General features: G+C 38.8%; 1 protein-coding gene across 6 annotated transcripts in view; it reads left to right on the top strand.

The window, feature by feature from the left end:
- Positions 1-25,832, top strand: part of AKAP9 (A-kinase anchoring protein 9) — a 212,436-nt gene that overhangs the window by 147,940 nt on the left and 38,664 nt on the right. For 4 of the 6 annotated variants that reach the window (XM_048838118.2, XM_048838116.2, XM_048838113.2 and 1 more), the window contains 5 exons: positions 2,143-2,369; positions 12,246-12,408; positions 20,169-20,381; positions 23,195-23,233; positions 24,486-24,718. In XM_048838118.2, the coding sequence (XP_048694075.2) occupies positions 2,143-2,369; positions 12,246-12,408; positions 20,169-20,381; positions 23,195-23,233; positions 24,486-24,718 (875 nt within the window). The remainder of the gene's footprint in view (positions 1-2,142; positions 2,370-12,245; positions 12,409-20,168; positions 20,382-23,194; positions 23,234-24,485; positions 24,719-25,832) is intronic. The other 2 variants (XM_048838117.2, XM_048838115.2) reach the window with 1 other exon arrangement.

Here is a 25,832-nt window from a genome sequence, read left to right as displayed (position 1 = left end):
ACACTAACTGTTCCAGTTTTGCGGTCATGATTCTTCTGCAGGCTAAATTATTATTTAGTCTGCAGAAGAGAAGAATGAGGGAGGATTTGATAGCTGCTTTCAGCTACCTGAAAGGGAGTTCCAAAGAGGATGGATCTAGGCTAGGGATTGGCAACCTTTGGCACACGGCCCGCCAGGGTAAGCCCCGTGGCTAGCCGGACCAGTTTGTTTCCTGCTGCATCTGCAGGTTCGAATGATTGCAGTTCCCGCTGGCCGTGGTTCGCCGCTCCAGGCCAATGGGGAGCGGCAATCGGCCGAACCTGCAGGCGCAGTAGGTAAACAAACCGGCCCAGCCCGCCAGGGGGCTTCCCCGGGCAGGCCGCATGCCAAAGGTTGCCGATCCCTGATCTAGGCTGTTCTCAGTGGTAGCAGATGAGAGAACACGGAGTAATGGTCTCAAGTTGCAGTGGGGGAGGTTTAGGTTGGATATTAGGGAAACCTTTTTCACTAGGAGGGTGGTGAAGTGCTGGAATGGGTTACCTAGGGAGGTGGTAGAATCTCCTTCCTTAGAGGTTTTTAAGGTCAGGCTTGACAAAGCCCTGGCTGGGATAATCTAGGTGGGGATTGGCCCTGCTTTGAGCAGGGGGTTGGACTAGATGACCTCCTGAGGTCCCTTCCAACCCTGATATTCTATGATTCTTGATATCATCAGAACCCTTAAATGGAATAACAACTCAATACTGTAATTTACAGATCCCTCTTACTTGTTTCATATTTAATTGCTGAACAAGTGTAGATTAATTGATACCATTACTCCCCCCAAAAAAAGTCTTTTCCATCTGTCTCCAAAGCAGTTTCATGGGGAAATTACTTCACCTTCTGTAACTAAAAAACAGGAATGACATTTGGTGTGTCATGCACAGAATTATGCATTGCTAATGCCTTATGATATATTGAGTAATTACTGTTGACTGTCAGATATTATGAATTGGAGAACAAACCTGTTCAGTCTATGAAATTTAAACCTTGGGTAAAAAGTATTTGTCCATTTGAAAAAAAAATGGCAGAAAGATATTTTAAAGATTATATTATTTTGATAAAACAAACTTTTCTATTATAAGGAAACATTTTTGCCAATTCAGAATCTAATAAATCTAATAATCAGATAGTGCTTCAAAATTCTATAGTAACATAATGAAATAATCTACTGCTATGAGACATTAATGTATTGTTATCGCACTCACCCTACTGTTGTTGAAAATTTCACCTGTTGCCTAAAAGGTTTGAAAGCAGCCAATATGTGCACATTTATCTCTTGCTTTACTGAATCTCTACATTCTAAATATTCAAAATCCAGTGCTTTCTGATTACTTGTATCAGGCTAAAAAAGCCTTGGGCAAATCTGTGTCTGCTGCTGCTTTTCAGACAGAAAGGATATTTCATATGAAACTGAAATCAGACATCAGGAATATTAAGGACTAGAAAAAGACCATATTGTCCATCAATACAGACCCTACCTGTTCATCTGCAACATTTGTCATTGGTTCATATATCCCTTTAACCAATTTACAGTTCATTAATAATATTGCTGACTATCAGTGTGTTCAATATTCCAGTCACCTTCATTCCAAGAAATTTTGTATTAATTGCTTACATTATTATGCTCAACTAATTTTGTTTTTGTATTTTAATTAGTAATTTTCTTGAACAATTGGGCTAATTCACAATGCCACACTTAGCTACTGATGACAGAAGGATTATCTGTTTCTTTCCCTGGTACTCCATATTAAGGGCCAGTCCTGCAAATCATTATTATGGTCTACTCGCAGTAGTAAAAATTACTGTCAGTGATAACGGTTTGAAAGATCAGGCTCTTAGAGCCCAAAGCAGTACTACCAGGCTTTTCAAAATATTATTCTCTGTTAATAAATCCTCTCTTTCTCTCTCTCTCTCTGCTTGTTCTCTAATTAACTTGCACTGTACCTTGCGTATATATTTTTCTATGTACAACAGTTTCTCTGTATGTCTTTGTGGTGTCCTGCTTTGAAGGTATAAATATTTTATAATTAGTTTATACCTTGTCTCTGTAATCATAATTCATATGTGTAATTTTTTAATTTTAAATGCTGAGTCTGTATATAAAGATTATTGTTGTTATTGCAGAAGAGCCCTCTTCCTTATATCACGGTACTGATTTGGGAGATGATGCTACTATCAGGTGGGCAGGAGTAACAGATGAAGAACTTCAGCTGACTCAGCATCTCACAGGGAGTGGCTTTGCTGGAGAAGAGATAGACCCTGACAATGAAGAATTAGTTCTAAATATTAGTTCTCGACTGCAGGCAGCTGTTGAAAAACTTCTGGAAGCCATCAATGAAACCAGCAATCAGGTAGGGTTACCTAACTGTAATATGCTTTCAGTTTGCAGTGGTACTCCTTTTTTTCTTTTGTTTTTCATTAATGTAGTATTTGTATAGATGCAGACTCTATATCAGAGGAGGACAAACTATGGCCCGTATCGTCCTGCCCGGCCCTTGAGCTCCCGACCGGGAAGGCTAGGCCCTGGCCCCTCCCCTGCTGTCTCCCCTCCCCATGCTGCCAACGCTCTGGGCAGCGGGGCTGCGAGCTCCTGCTGGGCAGCAGGGCTGGCTCCGGCTGGGCCAAGCGGCTGCCTGTCTTGCTGCTCTGAGTGGCATGGTAAGGAGAAAGGGAGCGGGGGTGGAGGGGTGGGGTTAGATAAGGGCAAGGGGTCCTGGGGTGCAGTCAGGGGACAGGGGCAGTTGGATAGGGTGGAGGTTCCGGGGGGGGAGGTGGTCAGGGGATGGGGAACGGTGGGGGGTTGGGTAGGTGTGGGAGTCCCGGGGGGCTTGTCAGGAGGCAGGGATGTGGATAGGGGTCGGGGAAGTCAGGGGACAGGAAGGGGGGGTTGGATAGGGGGTGGGGTCCTGGGGAGGCAGTTAGGGGTGGGGAGTCCCAGGAGGGGGTGGTCAGGGGACAAGGAGCAGGGGGGTTGGATGTATCGGGAGTTCTGAGGGGGGGGCAGTCTGGGGGTGGGAAGTGGGAGGGGGCGATAGGGAGGGGGGGGCAGTCTGGGGGTGGGAAGTGGGAGGGGGCGATAGGGGGTGGGGGCCAGGCCGTTTGGGGAGGCACAGCCTTCCCTCCCCAGCCCTCTATACAGTTTTGGAACCCCGATGTGGCCCTCAGGCCAAAAAGTTGGCGCACCCCTGCTTTATATTCATAAGAAAAGAAGAATATTTCTGTATTTTCCTTAGAGCTCTGATCCCGCAAGCAGTTGTGCATAGGATAACTTTACATATGAGAATAGTCCCTTTGAGCTGAATAAGACTACTCATATGGGTAAAGTTACTCACGTGTATACATGTTTACAGCATTAAGGCCTTGGTTTGCATTATGTTTTTGTGGAAGAGCTTCAGGCATCCACAGCTTTCCCTTTGCATAGCTTTTAAGTTTACTCTAGCTGAGGCTCTGGCACAAAGCCTTTAATAGTGATGTGTTTCAGTGAGCTCCCAGCATAAACAGAGGTTTACAATACGTAGATGTTGGAGGTGGAGACTTTTGCTCTGTATGTTATTTTTGCATATGTACTTTTGTAATACAATAGGAAAACTAGGTAAATGGAATTTTAAAAAATGCTCTGTTGTGTTAAATATCTAATTTAATGACTCCTTTACATCCATGTTTAGAAATGTATTATATTAGCCCAGGTGAATTAGTAGGCATGGGGGGCGGTGCAAATGTTTTTCTTCACTTTCCATATGGATAGGCCACAAGAAACCATGCTTGACGTATAGTTTGTCCAGTCTGACATGAAAAATGCTATTGTCCATATTTTTTCAGCAGTCATTTTAGTTATAAACTGGGCTTGGGATGCACATAGGACAGTTGCTTTGATGCAGTGGACCATGATGGATGTGAAATAGTTGGGTACATGCAGTATGTATGGTAAATGATCCACAGAGTAGGAAGGATTTGAGTGATAGGTTAATGACTTTGAAAAAAATCTGTCAATGTGTTGGGCTAAAAATTCATCTTTTAAAAGATGTTGAATATTGATTGACACAGTAGAACTTGAGAGCCATTATAATTTAACAAGTTAATGGTATTTTCCCCATATTAATATACATATCTGAATACATAAATGTGTACTTATCTTAGAGACTAGAGCAATTCTTAGTTCTTGTCTTAGGTAAATATACATTCATAATCTTTTAAAGACTTTTCTTTCTTAAAAAAGATGCAAAAATAATACATTTAAACTATGTTAAAGTTCAGATGCAAACAGATACAGTAGAACCTCAGAGTTACGGACACGTCGGGAATGGAAGTTGTCCGTAACTCTGAAATGGACCGTAACTCTGAACAAGAGGTTACGGACTTCAGTCATGGTGGTAGTGGTAGGGGCTTGGGGCTGCAGCCATGAGGATGGGGGTCCAGTGGCGATGGGGGAGTCAGTGCTTCTGACCCTTGCGGCGCCAGGGCTCCGGATGGGGAGCTCAGGACTTCTGCCCCATGGGAGTACCGGGGCTCAGGGCTTTAGACCTGTGGGGAGCGCTGGGGCTTGGGGCTTCAGCCCCACAGGGGGTGCCGGGGCTCCTCATGTCTCCATTCCCGACTTTGGGGCAGAGCTCGGGGCTTTAGCTATGGGGGGAATTCTGGGGCTGAAACCGGCTCTCCCATTGTAGCTAAAGCCCAGTGTCCCCCGTGGGGCTGAAGTGCCGAGCCCCGGCACTCCCAGCGGGGCTGAAGCTGGGAGCGGAGCCATGGGGCTGAAGCTCCAAGCCCCAGCACTCCCCCCAGCTTAGAGCCCTGAGCCCCGGTGCTCCCGAGGATCAAAAGCCCAGAGGCCCCTCCCTTGCCCAGAGGCTTGACCCCCTCCCACTCTATGGCTGAAGCTCCAACCCCCTGTGGCTGAAGCAATGAGCCTCGGCGCGGGGCTGAAGCAGGGAGCGGAGCCCCAAAGTTCTCCCCCTCCCAAGTCTAAAGCCCTGAGCCCCGCTGCTCCTGAGGGTCAGAAGCTTGGAGCCCTGAAACACACACACCCCACCCTGCAGCTGCAGTCCCAACTCCCTGTGGCTGCCTGATTGATAACTTCCGGTTCACTGGTAAATCCATAACCCTGGTGTATCTTTGAGGTTCTACTGTCAGGACACAAAGAAATTCTAATACTGACAAAAGCTGACTTTAGGGTTGATGGTCTGGTTTATCTCATCATGTTGTGCCTTTTTTTTTTCACTAAGGCGTTCAGCCAGAACCTTGGATTTTCTAGCTTGTGCTATTTTTTGGCTAAATTTAGTTATTTGAACTTTGTTACTTTATAGTAGATTACACTGCATAATGGTTTTGTGAATGTGATGTTCCACATGCATGAGGAATAAGTGATCCCTCCATCTGGAGGGTGAAATGGGGAAAAAAAAGGGAAAGCAAATGTTGAGCTGTTATGTGCTATAAACTTTGCCACAGAGAGGTTTTCAGTAGCTCTGCAGTTTACAGTAGATGCTATCAGTTCATTTTACAGCATAAAGAAAACAAAAGGGTGCAGTGTGGATATTTGTACTTTGTGGTCATTTCATAAAACCAGTCAGAAGGTACTTTTTTTTTTTTTCATCCTTCTGTTTATGGTAATCTAATGTTTATATGTTTTGACATATTATACAAGTGCCCAACAGCCTTGGCAGACATGATAATTTGTTATTCTAATTATAAATGTACTTCTTGTCTGGTTATTGCACATTTGCTATAACTAATTTGTATAACTTTCTATTTCTATGTTCTTCAGTGCTATAATACATATTATTCTCACAAAATATGAGATGTAGTGGGTAATACTAAAATGTAAACATTTCTCTTACAGCATTAAATTATTATTGTTTATTATTTTATTAGAGACCAGAACCTTTGGAATAGGCACTATGCAAACAGAAAAAAAAGACCTCACCATAATTTATCATTTAGAATAGGAAAATGTTTCATCTTTTTGGCATCCTGTCAATACTTCGACATTTACAAATGTTTATTTTGTAGTGTCAGAAAAGGTACATCATTTTGGTTCAGTTCCTTGCCTCTGTTCAGCTCCCTTATACCACTGCTGCAGGGCAAAGATCTGGAATACTGGTTTAAGCAGAATCCCTAGGTGGCACAGAGCTGGTACAGGTGCCTCTATACCATTCCCTTTCAATCCTCTTCCCTGGAATAAGGGTGTGCTAATACTGTGTCAGAGGAAGGGTTGTTGACTGAGTATCTACTGTATCTTGTGCTCCAGTAATCCTCAGTTGTATAATAGCATTTAGGAGACTATTACCAGCTATTCTAAATTAGCACAATTCTGAGGTAGCTCCAGATTCCACAGCAGATTAAATCAATTGCCAGAAACCTCTGACACTGGGGGGAAGCATAAGGAGGCATAATGCCACTTTTGTTCCCTCTGTACCCCTCATTCCCTCAGCTCCTCAGATAGGGCCCAGTGGGCAGGTCTACAAAGGGCAGGTCTACACTTAAAATGCTGCAGCAGCACAGCTGCACCAGTGTGGTGCTTCAGTGAAGATGCCACTACGTCAACAAGAGAGCTTTTCCCATTGACATAGTTAATCCACCTCCCCGAGAGGCAGTAGCTTTGTTGATGGGTGAAGCTCTCCCATTAGCACTCCCACATAGCACTGTCTACACCACGGGTTAGGTCAGTATAACCACATCACTCAGGGGTGTGGATTTTTCACACCCCTGAGTGACTTAGTATACCAATATAAGTTTATAGTGTAGACCTGGCCAAAGTATATCTGTCAGTACTTGGTAGTCTTATACTGGAATGTGATCCATTCCATATGCTAGAATTTTGCATCTTAAACCCTAATATGGTATATTTTACAATCCCAGCAAAAACAGTGGCATGGATGATGTTGCTAGATCAATCTGTTGAATTAAATTCTCCAGGGGACATTAGTTTGAGAGCAATCTTTGAGGCGCGCCACTCTAAACTGGCTGGGATTAGAAGTATTCCAGAGGCACAGTTAGCTGTATGCTATAGACCCCTCAAGTAGCTGATCTAACAATGACATTAGACACTAATGACGTTAGACTCTAAAACTGTCTGCCTTTCTAATCTCTGAGTAAAATGCATAGATCACTGCTGATAGAAATGGAAGGAGTTGGAGTATTACGTAGAATAGTAGCAAATCTAAGTTGACCAAATGGAACGAAAATTCAACTACCTTGCACTTTCTGATATCATAGAGGAAACCATTTGTGTTTTAATTCATATCCAAAGCATCATATATCCAACAAAATGACAGATTATGGTACAGCATATTACAAAATGTATGGCTCTTGTAGCAACATTATCAGAGAAAATTAGAGACAAAACCACATAATTGTAGCTAATTACCTATAATTACTTAAGTATAAGTAGAATTGTTCATGGTATGTTGTTTGCTTACATAAGCATTTAAAGAATAGGTGATTGATAGATGTACAAAATAAAGGAATAGAGCAGTTAAATGTTACAGTAATAATTAATGGAATACGTACCACTATTATAAAAGTGATATCATTTATTTTTATCCAGTTTTTGCTACCTGGAGCATCTTTCCTCCAAATACTTCAGACAATAATTTTATATCATTAGTAATTGGTGTACTAATCTTAGTTCTTTTACTTTTGTCAAACATGTTTCTATTTTTGTTACATAGTGATGAAATAGTATCTAATGGATGTAGTCATGAGTAGTCTAAAACAGGTGTGTAATTTCATATAGGATCAGTTAATTAGGACAGTTTCCCTAACACCTTCATAGTAGTAATGTAGGAATTATATTTTGAAATAACTTTTGCAACAGTATTCTAAAATCAAACCAAAAGTTTTTCAATTTGATCAGTTTCGAATCTCAGAAGATAAGCACATGGTTCTCTGTGCCATGGCATTCCTACCATCATTTGGCTGTGAAAGTTATATCTGTTTTGTTTTCTAAAATTGGGATGTAAAAATTATTGCATCAGAATTTTCCATGAGGCAGAATTTACACTGTTAAGAGTGCTTGGCATTATATCTTTCCATTTCTATGAAAAAATTTGAAAAAATTCCTCAAACTATACTTATGTTGTCTCTATTGGCAAGTTCTGTGCCACAAAAAGGGTTAATATATAGAAAATAATGTATTTGATCAAATGAAACTAAAATGTCACATAATTTCAAGAAAAATATAAATTGAGAAAACAGGATTAATGTATATATTTACAGTTAACATATTAATTTCAAAATCATAAGAATCTGAAGTAGTATAAAAATAGGTTTATCCCTGTTAATGAGACCTCTGATAAAAATAAATGAATTTTTGCATTGTTTACACATTTTTCTGTAGTATCTAATATAAATTGTGGCCTCATTTCCCAACCACTCACCAGATAATGTTTCTCTACTTGGGAATAACAAGCATGTCGGGTGATGTGGCCCCTGATGTCTGCTAATTTAGTTACATGTAATTGGTAACAGAAACAGAGGAGTTAGGGAGTTTCTTAATGGTGCAAGAAGTTTCTTAATAATTTATTAAATATTCTGTGTATGAACATTAAAAAAGTAAATTCAGCCATTTTACCTTTAATGGCAGCCCAAAAGAAAAGAGTTTGAAAAGATGAATAATAGAAATAACATGACATGTTCAACATAATCAATATGAGAAACTAACATCTAAATAAAATAATTACAAGCAAAGCAGATACTTAAGTCATTTTCCTCAATTAATACTATACATACAAATCGGCATACTTTTTAAAAGGAGTGGTAGAAACCTGACATAATCTTTAAAGTGCTATTTTAAACCTGTTTGAACACACTCTTTTAGAGCTCTGATGTGGAATTTGAATCCTGTTGGGCAAGCTTCAAATGTGGGCGTATTAATTCAAATTCCACCTGCCAGCGTACCTAATTTAGCCACTCCCTCTGTCCTGAACTCTTTATCAGGGAAGATATTGACAGGAAACTTTGCTCAGTGAGACGGAGCATTATTTGATTAACTGAGTTCAAAACTGCTCTTCCTGTTGATTTAACTCAAGGAGCAAGAATAAGGGCAAATATCTTCATATGTAAATGTCTTGTTGATGCTCCAGTGGAGATTAAAAGTGTGGACAGTTGCTGCCAGGTTCTGCTGATTGCTTGCTTGCTGTAGCGTACCTGCTTTGATACCGAAAGTATACTTTCTTGCTTTGGTAATTGCCTCCTTCCTGTTACCATTTTTCTGTTTCTGAAGGATTCAGATTGCACTTTAATGTGAAATATATTATAAAGAAGGTTTTTTTTTTTAATGGTATTGGAAAAATGGCAAAGCTCATTTATCCAGCTGGTTTCTGCAAATGTTGATTCCTTTTATTGCTTGATGTTTACCTGGGACCTTCCTGCACTTTTTGATTACTCATGTGAATGTGAAATGATTGTTCCCACACTGTCGCTAGCACTACTGTGCCATTTCCTCAGAGGTGTCAAAAATGTAAGATGTTTTATTGCAAATTTCTACAATTAAAATAGCCAGTGCAAAATAGCTACGTGACGGAGGAGAAGAGAACAACGGCAACATCTTTTGGAATGGATTCTTACCGCACATACTTGGCATCTAACTTATTTAATGGCTTGCAATCAGAAGGCCAAGAAGAAGATACCTATGAGGTTGAATCTCGTGTGCCTTTACCATATCCTTTTCCTTTCACTGAACACTTGGATGAAAATAACTCTGTAGTTGTAAATACTTCAATTTTTCACTACAGGCACAAAAAAAATGGGCATATATTAAAAGTTGTCTCTAAAATCTCCTTGCCTACACCTCCATATTCAGTAAGTATGACATTATTTAAGGAAGTTCAACTTTTTAATCTTTACAACTAAAAGAAAGAGTGTTTGGAAATAAATTAAACATATATCTCTTGAACATAGAACCTATTGTTTTTAATCGTGTTTGACTGTCCATTTTTTAATTTAATGATTTAACAGGAAGTGATAAGTCTTAATTATAAAATTATTAGGGCTACAAACTGTAACTGTATTGGGTTTTAAGTTTTTTTATGAAAAGATAAAACGGTTGAGTATTTCATGTGTTCTTATGCCTGTATTTTAGTAGTGCTTATTACTTAGACCAGTAACAAAGAGATTTACTGTGAGTTTTGATTCTTTTGTGTGTGATGTGGAAATGCCGTGCAATGAAATAAAACCACTCCTGTAGGTTTCATTTTTTAAGCTGTAATATACATATCTTAAATTTAAGAACACTAGTAAATTTGAAATGGCATAATTCTAGTGGTTTTATGAAAAGGATATTGTCAACTTAAAAAACACATTTCTGTCTGATTTTTTTCCTATGCTTATTACCAGTAACACCTAACTTCTTTACAATTTAAAGGGATTAGAGAGAAAAAATCTTTTATTTTTCAGTTTTAATGTGTGCATTTGACAGCACTTTGGTTAAGGGCTTGTCTAAATTAGGAAAGTTAATCCAAATTAACTAAAGGTGTGAATTAAAAATTGATTGGTTAAACTGCATTAAATACCTGTTTAGAGACATTCATTCAGAATTAAACTGGCTTTATTTCAGTTTAGTTTAATTCAATTTGGAAATTAGTTAATTCAGATTTCCTGAATATCTCCTTGTAGACAAGCCCTTGTAGATAAGTCAGTTTCACTGTTTACTCTGTATAGCAAGTTTGTTGCTTAATTTCCCCTTTTGTTTGCATGAGACTTTCATACAGCAACCTAGGATATAAAAACTTAAAATAGTATAATGGTGCTTGTAAAACCACAATAAATTAGTAGGGCGATTCCTGGGCACCACTGGTACCTGTCCCTTCTTTTAAATTTTATTTTTAAATAAATTTTGTTTCAAATTTTGTTGATGTCCCTTTAGAAGTCAGTACAAGCTATAGAACCATGCACCCTTTTAAAGCCTTGCGCTGCTTTTAAAGGATAGTTTAAATTCATTAATGTTAAAAGAAATATTAGTGATTAGATGTTTTCTAGTTAGAAGTTTAATTCTGAACAGCCATTTTTATCGATAAGTAGACAAATTGGTGTGAAATTGTTATAAAATTTTCCCAACTCATTTTTCAAAAATAGTGAAGTCTTCAGTTTGAGATTAAGTGAGACAGTTTAGTTTGAGCAATTCAGTATCTTTACTTTTACTAGCTGGAGTAAATGAAAAATGAAACCTCTCTTATTTTTGAAGAATTTGGTGAAGTAGCCTCCATTTCACAGAACAGACTTGCAAAACACAGAAGCAACCATACTTATAGGAATCTGCCAAGACTTACGATATAAAAACAAGGGTGTGAGTTCTTTGCTTTTCTGAAGTTAAGCAAACATTTGTTGTCATTCTGTAACTTGAGGATCATGAAAAGACATGAATTAAAAAGCCATTACAACGTTAATAAGGAACCGTTGAAACAAATATTGTTTTACTGCCTCATTAATTGAAAAAATTAATATTCTCAAAGTTCACATTTTCCTAGTATGCCTACTTACATATATGTATGGAAGAAGAAAGGAATGCTGCTCACCTAAAAATTTGTTCAGAAATGCCAGAGATTTTGTACGGTGCTTCTTAAGCATACTAAGGATGTGGTTAGTGATAGTATACTCCTACACATATTAAATGCAAAACCCATTCTGTTTAAATAAAGGTGAGTCTGGTATAAACTGACATAAATCAGGAAGTTTCAAGTTTTGGCACATATGTATGGATTCAGTCATGTGACTCATACTATACACTGTATTGAACATTTTGTCTGTATTTGCTTAGATCTTCTTATTGTGTGGGACTTCATATTTCAGTATGTCCGTGCATATGCATTGAACATCTGATCCAATATCCATTGAAGTTAATGTGTGTCCTTTTATCAGGCTAATAATCAGCCAAAACGGCTAATAATTTTACATGAAAGACAGGATATGTCTACACAGCCAAGAAAAACCTGCAGCTGGCCCATGGCAGCCGACTCAGGCTCGCGGGGCTTGAGCTGTGGGGCTGTTTCATTCATTCACCTCTTGTCTTGGGCTGGAGCCCGAGCCCTGGAACCCTCCAACCTCGCAGGGTCATAGAGCCCGGGCTCCAGTCCAAGCTCAGAAGTCTGCACAGCAGTGAAACAGCCTCAGAGCTCGAGCCCAAATCGACTGGCAACCGCAGGGTTTTCTTTGCTATTTAGACATACCCTTAGAGTAGGTGTTTTTATTTAAAATTTTCATGAATGTCTAATATTTGTAACTTTCTCTTGCTGTAGCTGGAACATGCTAAAGTTTCGCAGACAGAACTTATGCGAGAATCCTTCAAAAAGCAGCAGGAGGCCACTGAATTTTTCAAATGCCAGGAAGAATTGCAAGAGCGACTCAATGAAGAGGTCAAAGCCCGAGAGCAGCTGGCATTGGAGCTCAGCAAAGCAGAGAGTGAGCATTTCCCATTGATATGTTGCTGAATTTGAAAACATAGACACATTCGTTCATTTTTTATAGTACATGGCCAAATTTTGTATCTACAATAATTTTATTTTTTCTATTTAGAAATCTACTTTTATAAAATAGCTAAACACATTGCAAATTAGATCAATTTATTTGCCATTGAACATTTTAGATCACTATCAAATTTTGGGTAGTTTTGGCTAAATTATCCTTTTTTCCCAACAGTAGAGGTAGGAAGTATAACTAGAAAACAAGAAAAAGAAAACAATTGAAAGTAAGAAGACTGGAAATAAAATGAAACAAAAACACAGCCATAATGTGATACATAAGGAGAGAGAGAGAAAGAAGGGAAGAAAAGGCATATAAACTAACTTCATGCATTGGCTGGAAGGTTAAGGAGGGAGGGATCCTCATAGTTCACCCCCTCCCAATTTCTCTTCTATCCCTTCCCCAGCCCATGTTTTTTCCTTGCCAAGGATAAATACACTGTTTCCTCAATGCTTCTAGCCCGTAGTGGCCTGAGAAACCAAGAGACTGAGTATTAAAACTCTGATTCCAACATGTGGTTGTGCAATTAGTCCCCCAGGCCAGCCCAGTTTTTTAATTTTACATTAATATAACCTAAACTAGATGATCATGATAATCCCTTCTTGACTTAAAATCTGTTAATCAAAAATCTATTAGTCTAGAAGGGAAACCTGAAAATTGAGCCCCACACACAAATATGTAATGAATGCCTTTCACTAGATTATGGGTGCTAAAAAATTCTTTGTAGCACCCATGACATTTGGTGACTTGTTTTAGGTATGCTGCCAGGTATTGTTCTCTACAAAGGAAACAGAGAAAAATGCAGTGTCTGGGTTGTGGGGGAAGCAACTTACCTGATCTACTATAAACCAGTTTCATGCAACTGCAAAGGTTTGCATTGTCTGTGATGTCCTGGAATCACGCATTCTGGGACATTGACAGTGAACTCAGAACTGATTAGCAGATTTCACAGGTCCTGTAAATGGTTCTTTTATCTAAATTAGCTTTAATAAATTGTATGTTTTCCAATTTTTGTATAATAATTGGAATAAATATCATTAACCTACATCAAATTATCAGTTTATGTGATCCTGCAAGGTTGGAGTGGGGGTTCACAGCATTAATAAAGCCATGGTCTATATTTACACTATGTCATGAGAGGTTATACTTCTGAAACCTGCTGTGACAATTGATGCTAAATGGAAACTACTGCTATTGATGCAAAGCCACCTGTTCTTTCAATACAATATACTGAAAACGGTATGTATCAAATATGTTTCAATAGTAGAGTTAATTTAAAAAGGAAATACGGAGTGCAAGTTGCTTTAAAATCTTAATTTCCTTATACAGTCATACAAGGGCGAAAAGATGCAGTTCCTGCCATTAGAAATTGATCTTAGTAAAATGCTCGCAGTTGTGAGCTCTTAAAGTAGCCTCAGTTAAGAACAAATTCTGTAAATCTTGCTTTAAAATAGCCCAGTTGTAGCCATTGACAGGAATCAATCTTATACATTCTAGGTTTTACTTCTGTATTTTGAATAATTTAAAGTATAGGTTATGTATCAGGTTACAGACCACTGCAACTAAATTACAGTAACTTTGAATAAAATAAAGTATACCATTCTTCAGTACTGTCCCAGGTTTTATAACAGTTTGGTATATATTATTGTCCTAAGAAAAAAGTGTTTTGTTCCATTTTGTATAGGCAAGACCTAACAAGCATCAGTTTAGTTTCACATGAATGTAATAAAAGGTAGAATTTCTGCTCATTATTTTTGTTTGTACTTAGAGTGGCTTACTTTAATGAGAAAAATATGCTTTTTATTCTTGATAGCACTGGAGTACCACCACAGCTAAAAGTGGGAGAGCTGGATTCTGTTCTTGAGTAATAACACATTTCTATGATTAATGTCCAATCAGTTCCACCTATTCAGATTTACAAATGGAAGTTACACAGTTGTCACTAAGAAGTTAATTTGAAGGTAATGGGTTTGCAAAGGTGTAACTGAAAGCAGAATTTGTCCTGGAAAACCTTTATTACTAGTGTTGACATGTCAGATGCAGAGAAGCCAGCTTAACACTCCATGCCGCACCTGTAAGGGTATGTCTAATACTGCAGTTGGGAGCTGCTTCACGGTCTGGGTAGACACCAGGTATTTTATAACTCTCATTAATTAATCAAACCTGTTTAATTTTGAAATTTGCTAATTCTACAGTTTCACACCAAAGGATGAAAAATTTATACACCCTTTTTTTGCTGTATTTTCTTTAAATAAAACACTACACAAAAGTGCAGCAAAAATTTGATGTAAAATCTACCTTTCTGCTCATTGGAGTGAGTGGTGTAATGCTCCCTGATAAGATAAAGCATATTATGGTATCTGACTAGGATTTTTTGGGTAGGCCCCAGGAGAGTGTAATCTACACTCGTTACAGAACTGATAGGTATTCAGTCATTTCTGAGATGAAATCCACTGAGCCTTGCCAATGCTGGTTTTATAGAGAACTTCCTTCTTATTTTAGACAGTATCCAATTCTGCAGCAGAAGAGAATTTTGAAGGTAGAAAAGAAATGCTAGATTTCAAAAGTAAAATAAATAATAATAATAAATAATAACCAAATCACATGCAAAAAGTAAATTAAAAGAACAAATCTGTTCTTCTCAGCTCTATATATTTTGCCCAGATCCAGCAATGACTTTTCGCTTGATGGCTTTGCTCAGTTGGTATCTGATTTATTAGTCTTATAGGGAAAAGGTGAGTGGGGTAATACCTTTTATTGGACCAACTTCTACTGGTGAGGAAGACAAGCTTTTGAGCTTACACAGAGCTCTTTACTAGTATTATTGTAGTTTGTATCATAAATCTTTATACAAGGTCCCCAGCTTTCACTAAGAGATAGTAACTTGTACATATGCATCCTGGTCTAATTTTGTGGCTCCTATATCAATATTAGTGGAACTCTCTGGTTTAAAAACTGGCAATTACAGGCCAGTAAGCCTAACTTCAGTACCAGTCGAATCAGTGGAACGATAGTAAAGAACAGAATTATCAGACACATAGATGTACACGATATGTTGGGGAAGAGTCAACATAGCTTTTGTAAAGGGAAGGCATGCCTCACCAATCTACTAAAATTCTTTGAGGGCAGCAACAAGCATGTGGACAAGAGTGATGAGTATTGTGTACTTGGATGTACAGAAAGTCTTTGACAAGGTCCCTCACCAAAGACTCTTAAGCAAAGTAAGTGGTCATGGGATAAGAGGGAAGGTCCTCTCATGGATCAGTGTCTGACTGAAAGATAAGAAACAAACAGTAGGAATAAATGGTCACTTTTTACAGTGAAAGAGGTAAATAACAGGTTCTCCCAAGGATCTGTACTGGGACCAGTGCTGCTCCACATATTCATAAATAATCTGGAAAAGGTGATAAACAGTTAGGTCGCAATATTTGCAGGTGATACAAAATTAGTCAAGATAGTTGAGTCCAAAGCAGACTGCAGAGAGTTATAAAAGAATCTCACAAAACTGGGTGACTGAGCAACAGAATGGCTGATGAAATTCAATATTGATAAGTGCCTTGAATACTGCATGCAGTTCTGGTTGCCTCATCTCAAAAAAGATATATTAGAATTGGAAAGGGTATAGAAAAGAACAACAAAAATATTTAGGGGTATAGAATAGCAGCCATACAAAGATAGATTAAAGAATGGGAATGTTCATCTCAGAAAAGAGATGTCTAAGAGGGGGATATGGCAGAGGTCTATAAAATCATGAATGATGTGGAAAAAGTGAATTGGGAAGTGTTGTTTAGCCCTTCACATAACTCAAGAAGCAGGGGTCACCCGATGAAATTAATAGGCAGCATGTTTAAAACAAACATAAGGAAGTACTTCTTCACACAGTGCACAGTCAACCTATGGACCTCATTGCCAAGTGATGTTGTGAAGGCCTAAAGTATAACTGGGTTCAAAAAAGAATTAGGTAAGTTTATGGAGGATAGCTCCATCAATTACTATTAGCCAAGATGATCAGGGATGAACCCTCCGTTCCCCCATGGTTTTGGCATCCCTAAACCTCTTACAGCGAGAAGCTGGGACTGGATGACGGGGGATGGTGACTCAATAGTTGCCCTGTTCTTTTTATCCCTTTGAAACGTCTGGCATTGGCCATTGTTGGAAGACAGTATACTGGGCTAGATGAACTATTGGCCGTTCTTATGTAAAAGTATTTTCTTGAACATTAACAAATTTGAAGTGAATGATCCTGTCTCAACTCTGCCACCTTGCACCTAAACATCTTCCACTGGCAGGAGATCAACGTCAGTTGTTACATGAAAGCAACTAAAGTTTTAATTGTATAAGAATTACAACAGCATATTTATTACTACAGTATGAAATTGTATCTCCTCTTCTGACCTACAGTGCATCCAGAGAGAGATCACAGACCAGCAGTGTTTAAAACATGTCTGTACTGTTTGGGGATCTGGACTCACCAGTTTTGTTTGTTGCGTTATTGGTATGCCTGATGCTTTACAGGCAAATAAAATAACACGGCAACTGCCCTTAGGTATTTATATCTCAATCGTACTAAGATAATGAAAATGACACTAGGGCAGTGGTAGGAAGTAGAGAGCAAGAAAGACAATGATAAACGGTGGAAAGGTAATACTTCTCTTGGGACATTGGTTGTTTTTTTTCTTCTGCAGCAAACAGATTATATTATTATTTATTATTCTTTTTTTTTAACCGTAGCACCTAGGAGACCTACGCGCAGTGCTCCCTCTAATTTTTTACGTCCATGTGCGGAATGAATTTTGTTATGTGCACCAATATGCAGATGATGCGTGGTGGGGGTGGGGCCAAGGAGTTCGGAGTATGGGAGGGTGCTCAGGGCTGGGGCAGAGGTTTAGGGTGCAGGGGGTGAGGGCTCCTGCTGAGGGTGCAGGCTCTGGGGTGGGGCCAGGGATGAGAAGTTTGGGGCTCAGGGCTGGGGCAGAGGGTTGCGGTGTGGGGGGGGTGAGGACTGTGGGGTGGGGCCGGCGATGAGGGGTTTGGGGTGCAAGCTGCCCCAGGGAGAGAGGACTCCCCCCAGCCCTCTCTTGCTGCATCAGCTCTGGGCCAGGGGAGGGCACGCTGGTTGCGGCAGCTCCGGCTGGGCTGGGCTGGGCTGCGGGAGGGGCACCTCTCCCCACCTGCATGGCCCTTGGTAGCCTACTGTGCAGCCACGCAGCTTAGCGGGAACTTAGCTTATAGCCCAGGACCCTGTTGTGCTAGGTGCTGTACAAACAGAACAAAATGATCATTCCTGTTCCAAACACTTTGTTTTGCATATCCTATATGCCCTTAAATGCCTAATTTGTCAAGTATTCTTATTCAGAACACTCTAAAGGAGTGGTTATGGTTAAATTTATAACTTGCAATTATAGTTCAGTACATAAATGTCTATATGTAAAGTGAACTTACTGAAGCTTGTATAATAATTTGTTGCATAGGTGCATCATGTGCTAATCTTGGAATTCATAAATCAATAACTTGTACATTTGGAACAATTTTCAGTTATACAAATCTGAACCAGTGTGATTTGTGGGAGCTATTCTTTAAACTGGGAATTAATCTGAAAAATGAACAATCTTTTGGCAATCTAATTATTAGTAAACCAGGTATCTAAACCTAATGAAAAAGTTGTGTAAAAGCATCTCTTGACAGAATGAGAACATTATTTTTATAATATCTACTTTAAAAAGGTAACTGTAAGAATTCTGCTTAATGCACATTAAAAATAAAACTCTTCTGGACAGGGATTGTGTGTATGTATGTGCTTGATACAGCACTCTTAATACTGTGGGGCCCTGGTCCTGATTGGGACTTCTGGGAGTTAGTCCTATAAATATCTAATAATGATATACAGAGGGATTATGTCATCCCTGACTAAAAGGCAGCCATGTTAGGGCTTAAATACAACAACTCTGTTGGTACACAGTGTATCATTACACATCGGTTTAGCACAAGAAGTGGAGCTGTAGAGGAAATATAGCGGTAATAGAATGGAATTGTTGAAGTTGGAATTCAGGTAGGAAACTTGTCTCGTGAAAAGTGCTAGGTGCCAATCTTGCTACTGAAGGGACTGATTCTGTTTTCATTTAAGGATAACATGGATGGGACCTCAATTTTAAGTGTCTTCTGAAAAATGGCACCTCTGGTAGCACATCACTCCCAAATACCGTGTTGTGGCACTGGTTCTGTATTGGTTCAGTGTGCAGCAGTGCTCAGTTCTGTTCCACAGCGCCCTTTCCAGCGGTGTGTAGAATGAAAATATTAGCCATCCAAACATTTTAGATGCCACATGGAAAGTGGGGGATTATGAATTTAGGAAGGGAAGTGATTCATCCAGGTTATCTCATTAGCAAAGAGGTCTACCGAATGAACCAGTGTGAGAGGCTGCTGTTGTAGACATTTAAAATAAAGGCATACATTATTTTTGTCAGAAGCTTCAAGATTAATTTCCATTGAACTCTGAGCCCAGAGCTAGCTACAGTGAATAAGCAAGAAATGATTCACCTCAACATCTTATTCTATTGTGAGACGTATGCAAATAGTGTTTTAGAGTCCTCTGGTTTATGCCTTAAAGGTGGTGGTGGAAGACTTAATAAAGAATTGTTCATTGAGTCTCTCTGTTCTCCTTAAATCACAAGAAGGGGCAGGGACTCTTCTCATGAAAATACAAAAAACCTTGATACTTCCCTATCCATGCTTCATAGCTTTCTATTCCACGTACCCTTGTCTCTTTCCTCTCTCATCCTTATATTTTCTATGCTGTTCCCAACCCCGGGAGTGCCCTACCAACCACTTGTGTGACAGGCACCTCTCTTCTTCCAAATCCCTCCTCAATATGAATTTCTTAGATTTCTCACATAAATAAGGTTTTGAAAGGTCAAGCCTAAAGAAGGAAAATTACAGATAACAAATCAGACACATAGTGTATTTATCTAGTGGTATTCTACCAGCAGTAAGATTCCTCACTCAGCAGTGCCCAAACATACAATTGTATAACCATAACACGGTTCAAAAAAGAACTAGATAAATTCATGGAGGACAGGTCCATCAATGGCTGATGGGCAGGAATGGTGTCCCTAGTCTCTGTTTGCCAGAAGCTGGGAATGAACGACTGGGGATGGATCACTTGAGGATTACCTGTTCTGTTCATTCCCTCTGGGGCACCTGACATGGGCCACTGTCGGAAGACAGGATACTGGGCTAGATGCACCTTTGGTCTGATCCAGTATGGCCATTCTTATGTTCTTATGAAAGTTGCCTCAAAAGGTGGTTAGGACGGATAGGCAGGACAAAAGTATGTTTTGATGAAGAATTTGAAATAGGAGCAGGTGAATGTTTTCCATACTAAGAAAAATGTGCGCCAGTCTCACTCACTTCATTGGAAGTCTCTCATGAGTATGAATTTACTCACATGAACAAGGCTTTTCAAGACTAGATTTTAGGATTGTAAACCTAGTTGGGGGAACTTGTCTACACAGTGTTCCTTAGAGCACGGAACACGTTGTCAGCACCCAACAATTGTCACGGTAACATTGTGGTAATACTAATCTGACCGTTAGGGTTCTAGAATTTTTATGTTGCCTCAAATTCAGGAAATTCTGCCATAGCACTGAAATTGCAGTTCGAAAGTTGCCATACTAAATTAACCTAATATTTCTGCTCAACAGGCCTCATTGATGGTTATGCAGATGAAAGAGCATTTCTGGAAAAACAAATCCAGGAAAAAACAGATATAACAGACCATCTTGAGCAAGAGCTACTATGTACAGGTAACAAATTGCAGGAACTAGAGGCTGAACGACAGCAGATCCAGGAAGAAAAGGAGCTACTCTCCAGACAGAAGGATGCCATGAAAGCAGATGCAGGACCAGTAGAGCAGCGTATGTATTCTACACAATCTTTCAATGCGGTTCTCTCATATTTTCCTACCCCATCTTTAGTAAATTTTCAGAAGTCTTGATTAACTTTTTTCTTTTTTAGTATCATTCACAGAACAATGCAATAAGGCAAACAGTTTCATACGTGGATGTCTAATTTGACCACAAAAATTAACATTTAGGCAACTAAACAGAAAGTAGCCTGATTTTCAGAAGTGTGAGCAACCACAGCTGCCAATAAAGTCAGTGAGAAATGTCGTTGCTCAGCACCTCTAAAAATTAGGCCACTTTTAGGTGACCACATTTGGACTTAGTTGCTGACTTTAGACACCCAACTTTCAAAATGTTGGCCTAACTCAGTTCCTTCCTAGTATAGTTAGCTCTGTTACCACTGTTTGCACAAGAAACTCTACTTAAGTACACATGATTGAAGTAGTCACACAAGTTCACACATGATTAGACACCTGAGAAAGGTGTGTTCTTCCCTCACCAAACGCCTCTTTCAGGGACGCATTATTAGGAAAGAATGTAACAAAGATGATGTCACAGATTCAGTTGAGCTCCCTCTGCAGGGTGGCATAGCAGACTCTATTAAGGGGAAATCCAGCACCTGGATCCCCAGTTATTTTAAGCCTCCAGAGTCTGAACAGGGGCCAGGCACTGTCCCAATCTTGGGGTCTCTAGGTATGCTCTCGGAATGCAGACCCTCACCTAACATTTCCTTCAGAGAGCTATGACCACATGGCCCAGCTGCCTAGCGCCTGGAACCAGTGCTGACTCTTCAGATTCCCCCCTGTGGCTTAAACACGTCGTCGCCAAAATCCCCTCAAAAGTGTGAGCCTTCTGGATTGCAGTTTGACTTTCTCCAGGGAAATGTGGTTGTTGTAGCATACAACGCGTGCACATACTTTGCACAGATTTTTAACAAATTATTGTTCTGGACTTAATCACACAAGTAATATACAGATCAATACAAAATAAGTAACCCTACACAGTAGAACCTCAGACTTACAAACACCTCAGGAATGGAAGTTGTTCATAACTCTAAAATGTTTGTAACTGAACAACATGTTATAAGTTCGTTCAAAAGTTTACAACTGAATATTTACTTCATTCAGCTTAGAAACTTTATGATGCAGAAGAAAAATGCTGCTTTTAACCATCTTAATTTAAATGAAACAAGCACAGAAACAGTTTCCTTACCTTGTCAAAAACGTTTTTAAAACTTTCCCTTTATTTTTTGTACTAGTTTACGTTTAACACAGTACTGTACTGTATTTGCCTTAGTGTGTGTGTGTGTGTCTGTCTCTCTGCTGCTTCCTGGTTGCATACTTTCAGTTCCATATGAGGTGTATGGTTGACCGGTCAGTTTATAACTTGGTGTTCGTAATGCTGAGGTTCTACTGTATGTGTTTTCCCCCACTTTTTGCTCACCCTTCCTTTGGGGGTCTTTGGGGAAACCCTCTGAGCTGAGGTAGACAGGGTCGTCCTTCTCCCCCTGTTGCCTCATCTCTTTCTCTTAGCTCCCCTCATCTTAAGCTGGTGAAAATGGCTAGAGAGAGAGCACATAGAACAGCTCCTGCTCTTTATAACCTTCCAGTCCTCTGTCAGGTGACTCCCTAGTCAACCTCAAGAGGTGACCACAGAGTCCTATCAGATGATTTAATTGCTAAGCAGTCTCATTCTCCCCCCAGCCCCGCCTCGCTAAGCAGCTCTTCTGGATAGGAGCTATCTTATTGTCTAGGATGTTTGCATTTTAATAAACGACCATACCGATTTAATGAGCCTCTATTGTCATCCTGTATCACTACACCTTGGAATTTCAGTCCAATATGGAGATAAGAAGAAAACAGAGAAATTAAAGAAGTCTGTATCTAAAATGGAATCTGTAGTCTGACACAAATACATATAAAGGGCCCCTACTATCAAGTAGAATTCGTAAACTGTACAAATACATTCCCAAATTGTCAGATATGGCAGGACAAGAAAAAGCCGCTATCTGCATGTAACCAGCATCACCCAATGAGTTGTCCAAAAGGAAGAGAAGTACTCTGGAAAAAAATATTTTGTGGCTTTTGACAGTGAAGGGACTCTTCTGTTAAATAGCACATAGAAAGAAACCTCCCAGTTGGTTTAATCTAGTTAACTGTTTACTTAACAAAAGTTTAACTTCATAAAGTAAATGCATTTTTTAATCCTTCTTTCAACAAGGAACTAAATGTCTGTGAATCAATATTTGTTGAGGAGAAAAAGTTAGGACAATGGTATTTAAACAGTACTATCTTGATCATTCCTATGCTATAAATGGCATGTGAAATGTTAGCATTTTATATAATGTCTGGGAGGTTTGATAATTGGAATAGTAAATTATCTTCAAGATTTTTTGTACATTTATTCAAAACATTGTTAAAGCTTTATTGTTAAATTATAGGATATAATCCCATTGTATATTTGCAATCTCAAGTATCCACGCTTACGTAATGAACAATTTACTAATAGTAGTCTGTTCATTCTTGTGCTAGAGTAGAGGAATCCTTGTATACAATTTGGTTGGTTTGTGTACAGTACAAAATCACTTGAAAATACAAGTTTTTTTCATGTGCACTTTAAACTTGTGGACAAAAAATACACATCTATGTCATACTTCCCAGAATAACCAAGCACATTCCTTAAGTTATCACAATAACTATGTCTTTAAACACAGCATTGTCTTCAGCTTCATTTTCCCTTACATAATTGAACAATGAGAAAACTGTAGCTGGCATGTGAATTACTTTGCTTCTTGTTTTTTGTTGTTGTTTTTTCTGTTCTCCTAGGCATAGTAGATGCTGCAGTCGATGCAGCTTCCCAAGCAGGTGTGTTTGTATATTGCATGGCTGATCTTTAATTGGGTGGCAGACTTACACCTGTTTATTATTTATTAATCAAGAACTTTTGAGCTTTCAGCTTACTGACATTAGTGTAACTCTTACTGGCCTTCAGCTTTGATGTTATATTTCACACTCACCGTTTTTCTTTTTAATAACAAAATTTCTTATAATTTCTAAGCACAATGTATTAACAGATTTAATAAGCAGATTCATTAATAACCATCATCTTATTCACATATGAATTTTAAGATTTCATGCTGTATTGGAAGAGGTTTTTAATAGCCTTTTCGTTACTGTTAACTTGTAAATATAATTAACATAATGATTTGCTGGATATTGTTTTATATTGACATGTAATGTTTACCTAACAAAACAAGAATTGGTTAAAATTTATGTAAGATGATGGTATCCAAAGGATCTCAATTGTGTAGTGAAAGAAAATTGTATATATCTGGTGGTTTTCTTTTCATATACCTAAGAATCAATCATGTTTGTGAAGATTCTCCAACGATAATTGCACTTTATAGATCCCTAGTCTTCGGTCTTACCTCAAGGAATGGATAAGGCCAGGTGATATGACTCTTTGAAGTACATGCCTTTAATGTCTTATCAGAGTGGTCCTAAGCTTTATCATATATGCTTCCCAGTCCTCTCCTGAGGACACCAAACCAAAAACTGGGGATCTATACAGGCCTTCTGAAAACTCCAATTACAAGTAAGTAATTTCCCTCTCTAGCTCACCTCACCAGGTCAAGTTCTGCAGTATTTCCCTTCACATGTTGTATATGCATCATGTGAAAAAAAATAAATTTGGAATGGGTTAAACTGCTACAGGATGAGAAGATGGTTGGGTTTTCCATGCCTTGTTGTAAAGCTGTGCACCTTCCTCAGTTGTAAACAGAACTGATGCATTTCCTGTATTGTACTATTTGTACCAACATCTTTAGCTTAATATGGACAATAAAGTGACATGATAAAGCTGTGCTATTAATAATCTTGTAAAGAAGATGATAGCATTTTAGCCATTTTGTTTGGGATTTATATGGGTTTTGTGGTATCGTGATAATTTTTTAATAGAAAAATACCACATTTTAAAAAAAATTAATAAAACCCAAACCTGTTCACATCCTTTATTTGGGTACAGCATGGATATGCACTCTTGGGGAGTGGTTTTGCAATGATAATATAATTAACTATGCATATCTAAAAGTAATATGGTTTCTTTATTTAAAAACAGAATTACTGGAGGAGACAGAAAAGCTAATGAAGGAAAAAATAGAAGTACAGCGTCAAGCTGAAAAAGAGTACGATGACCTCCAGAAACAAGTGAAGGCCCTGGAAACAGATATGGAGGAGCAGGTCAACCGATTTATAGAGCTAGAGCAAGAAAAAAATGCAGAACTAACAGATCTAAGACAGCAAAACCAGGCTTTGGAGAAGCAGCTTGAGAAAACAAGAAAATTTCTAGATGTAAGTATTGAGAAAGCAAAAGACAGAAGATGTTTGTTTATGCTGTCAGGTGGGCCATACAGATGCAGAGATTTCTCTGAACTGCAAGAAATGTTATTTCTTTAAGACTTTGAACTAAAATGAAAAAATAGATCTGACTGAACTTGCAGAGTGGTTTCAAGTCTAGAGATGCCATTAACACTGCTTTAAAAGTAGAGTGCCAAGTTGAGATCTCTAAATTTAGAATATTCCCAATGTAATTTGAGGTATAATTTGGTTGCAAAATTTAATTTATTTAATTTTTTTATTTAATATTTCTAAACTTACAAATCTAAAAGTCTCTAAAATGAGTATGTTTAGAATTGGCTTTGTGTATGGCAAAATATACTGTGTTTTCCAGTTTATAAAAGTTCAGGATGGGATTTTCAAAGGAGCCTAAAGGAGTTAAATATTACACTCCTATTGAACTTGAGGGGAGTGGGTGGTAAGCTCTCTTAGGCTCCTTTGAAAATTCCATCCTTTTAGTGGTTTGGACTACGTGTAAGTTTCCCTGACAGCCTCTCCAACCACACTCTACTGGAGTCCCATTCCATCTGTCTCATCCCCCTACAGCAGTTGCAGGTGAACGCTTCCCTTCTTCCAGGTTGCATGTCCTACTTGACCACTCAATATGCACACTATCTGCTCTTTCCCTGTTTGCAGCTGCAGCTACCCTTCCTTCCACTCACTCAATCCTATCTCCTGCTTGTGGGTTGGAGGTAATGAATTCCACCCTGCTACAATTAATTCTCTGCTCAAGCCCAGTTACTCCAGTTTTGTGTAGGGAGGGATGAATTTCATTTGTAATTAATATAACAGCTAGAATATTTTGTGATGCCACCTCTGCATTAGTTACTACTAAGCAGTGTGAACTGGAAGACCTGTCTAGAAATATTTTATCACTTAGATGAATTTGCATTATTTCATTTTGTGCTGTTCTGATGTTGTTGTTACAATTAAAATTAGTGTTTTTTCTATGGTTAGGTTCAAAATGAACATGTGACAAATCCATCACTATAAATTTAACACAACTTTTGTTAATCAACAATGTGTGTTTAAGAGCGACATAGCACTTGGCTAGAATGCAAATAAACTC

The sequence above is a fragment of the Caretta caretta genome, chromosome 2 (genome assembly GCF_965140235.1).
Source record: "Caretta caretta isolate rCarCar2 chromosome 2, rCarCar1.hap1, whole genome shotgun sequence".
Taxonomy (NCBI): Eukaryota; Metazoa; Chordata; order Testudines; family Cheloniidae; genus Caretta; species Caretta caretta.
This window is presented reverse-complemented; position numbering and strand designations above follow the sequence as displayed.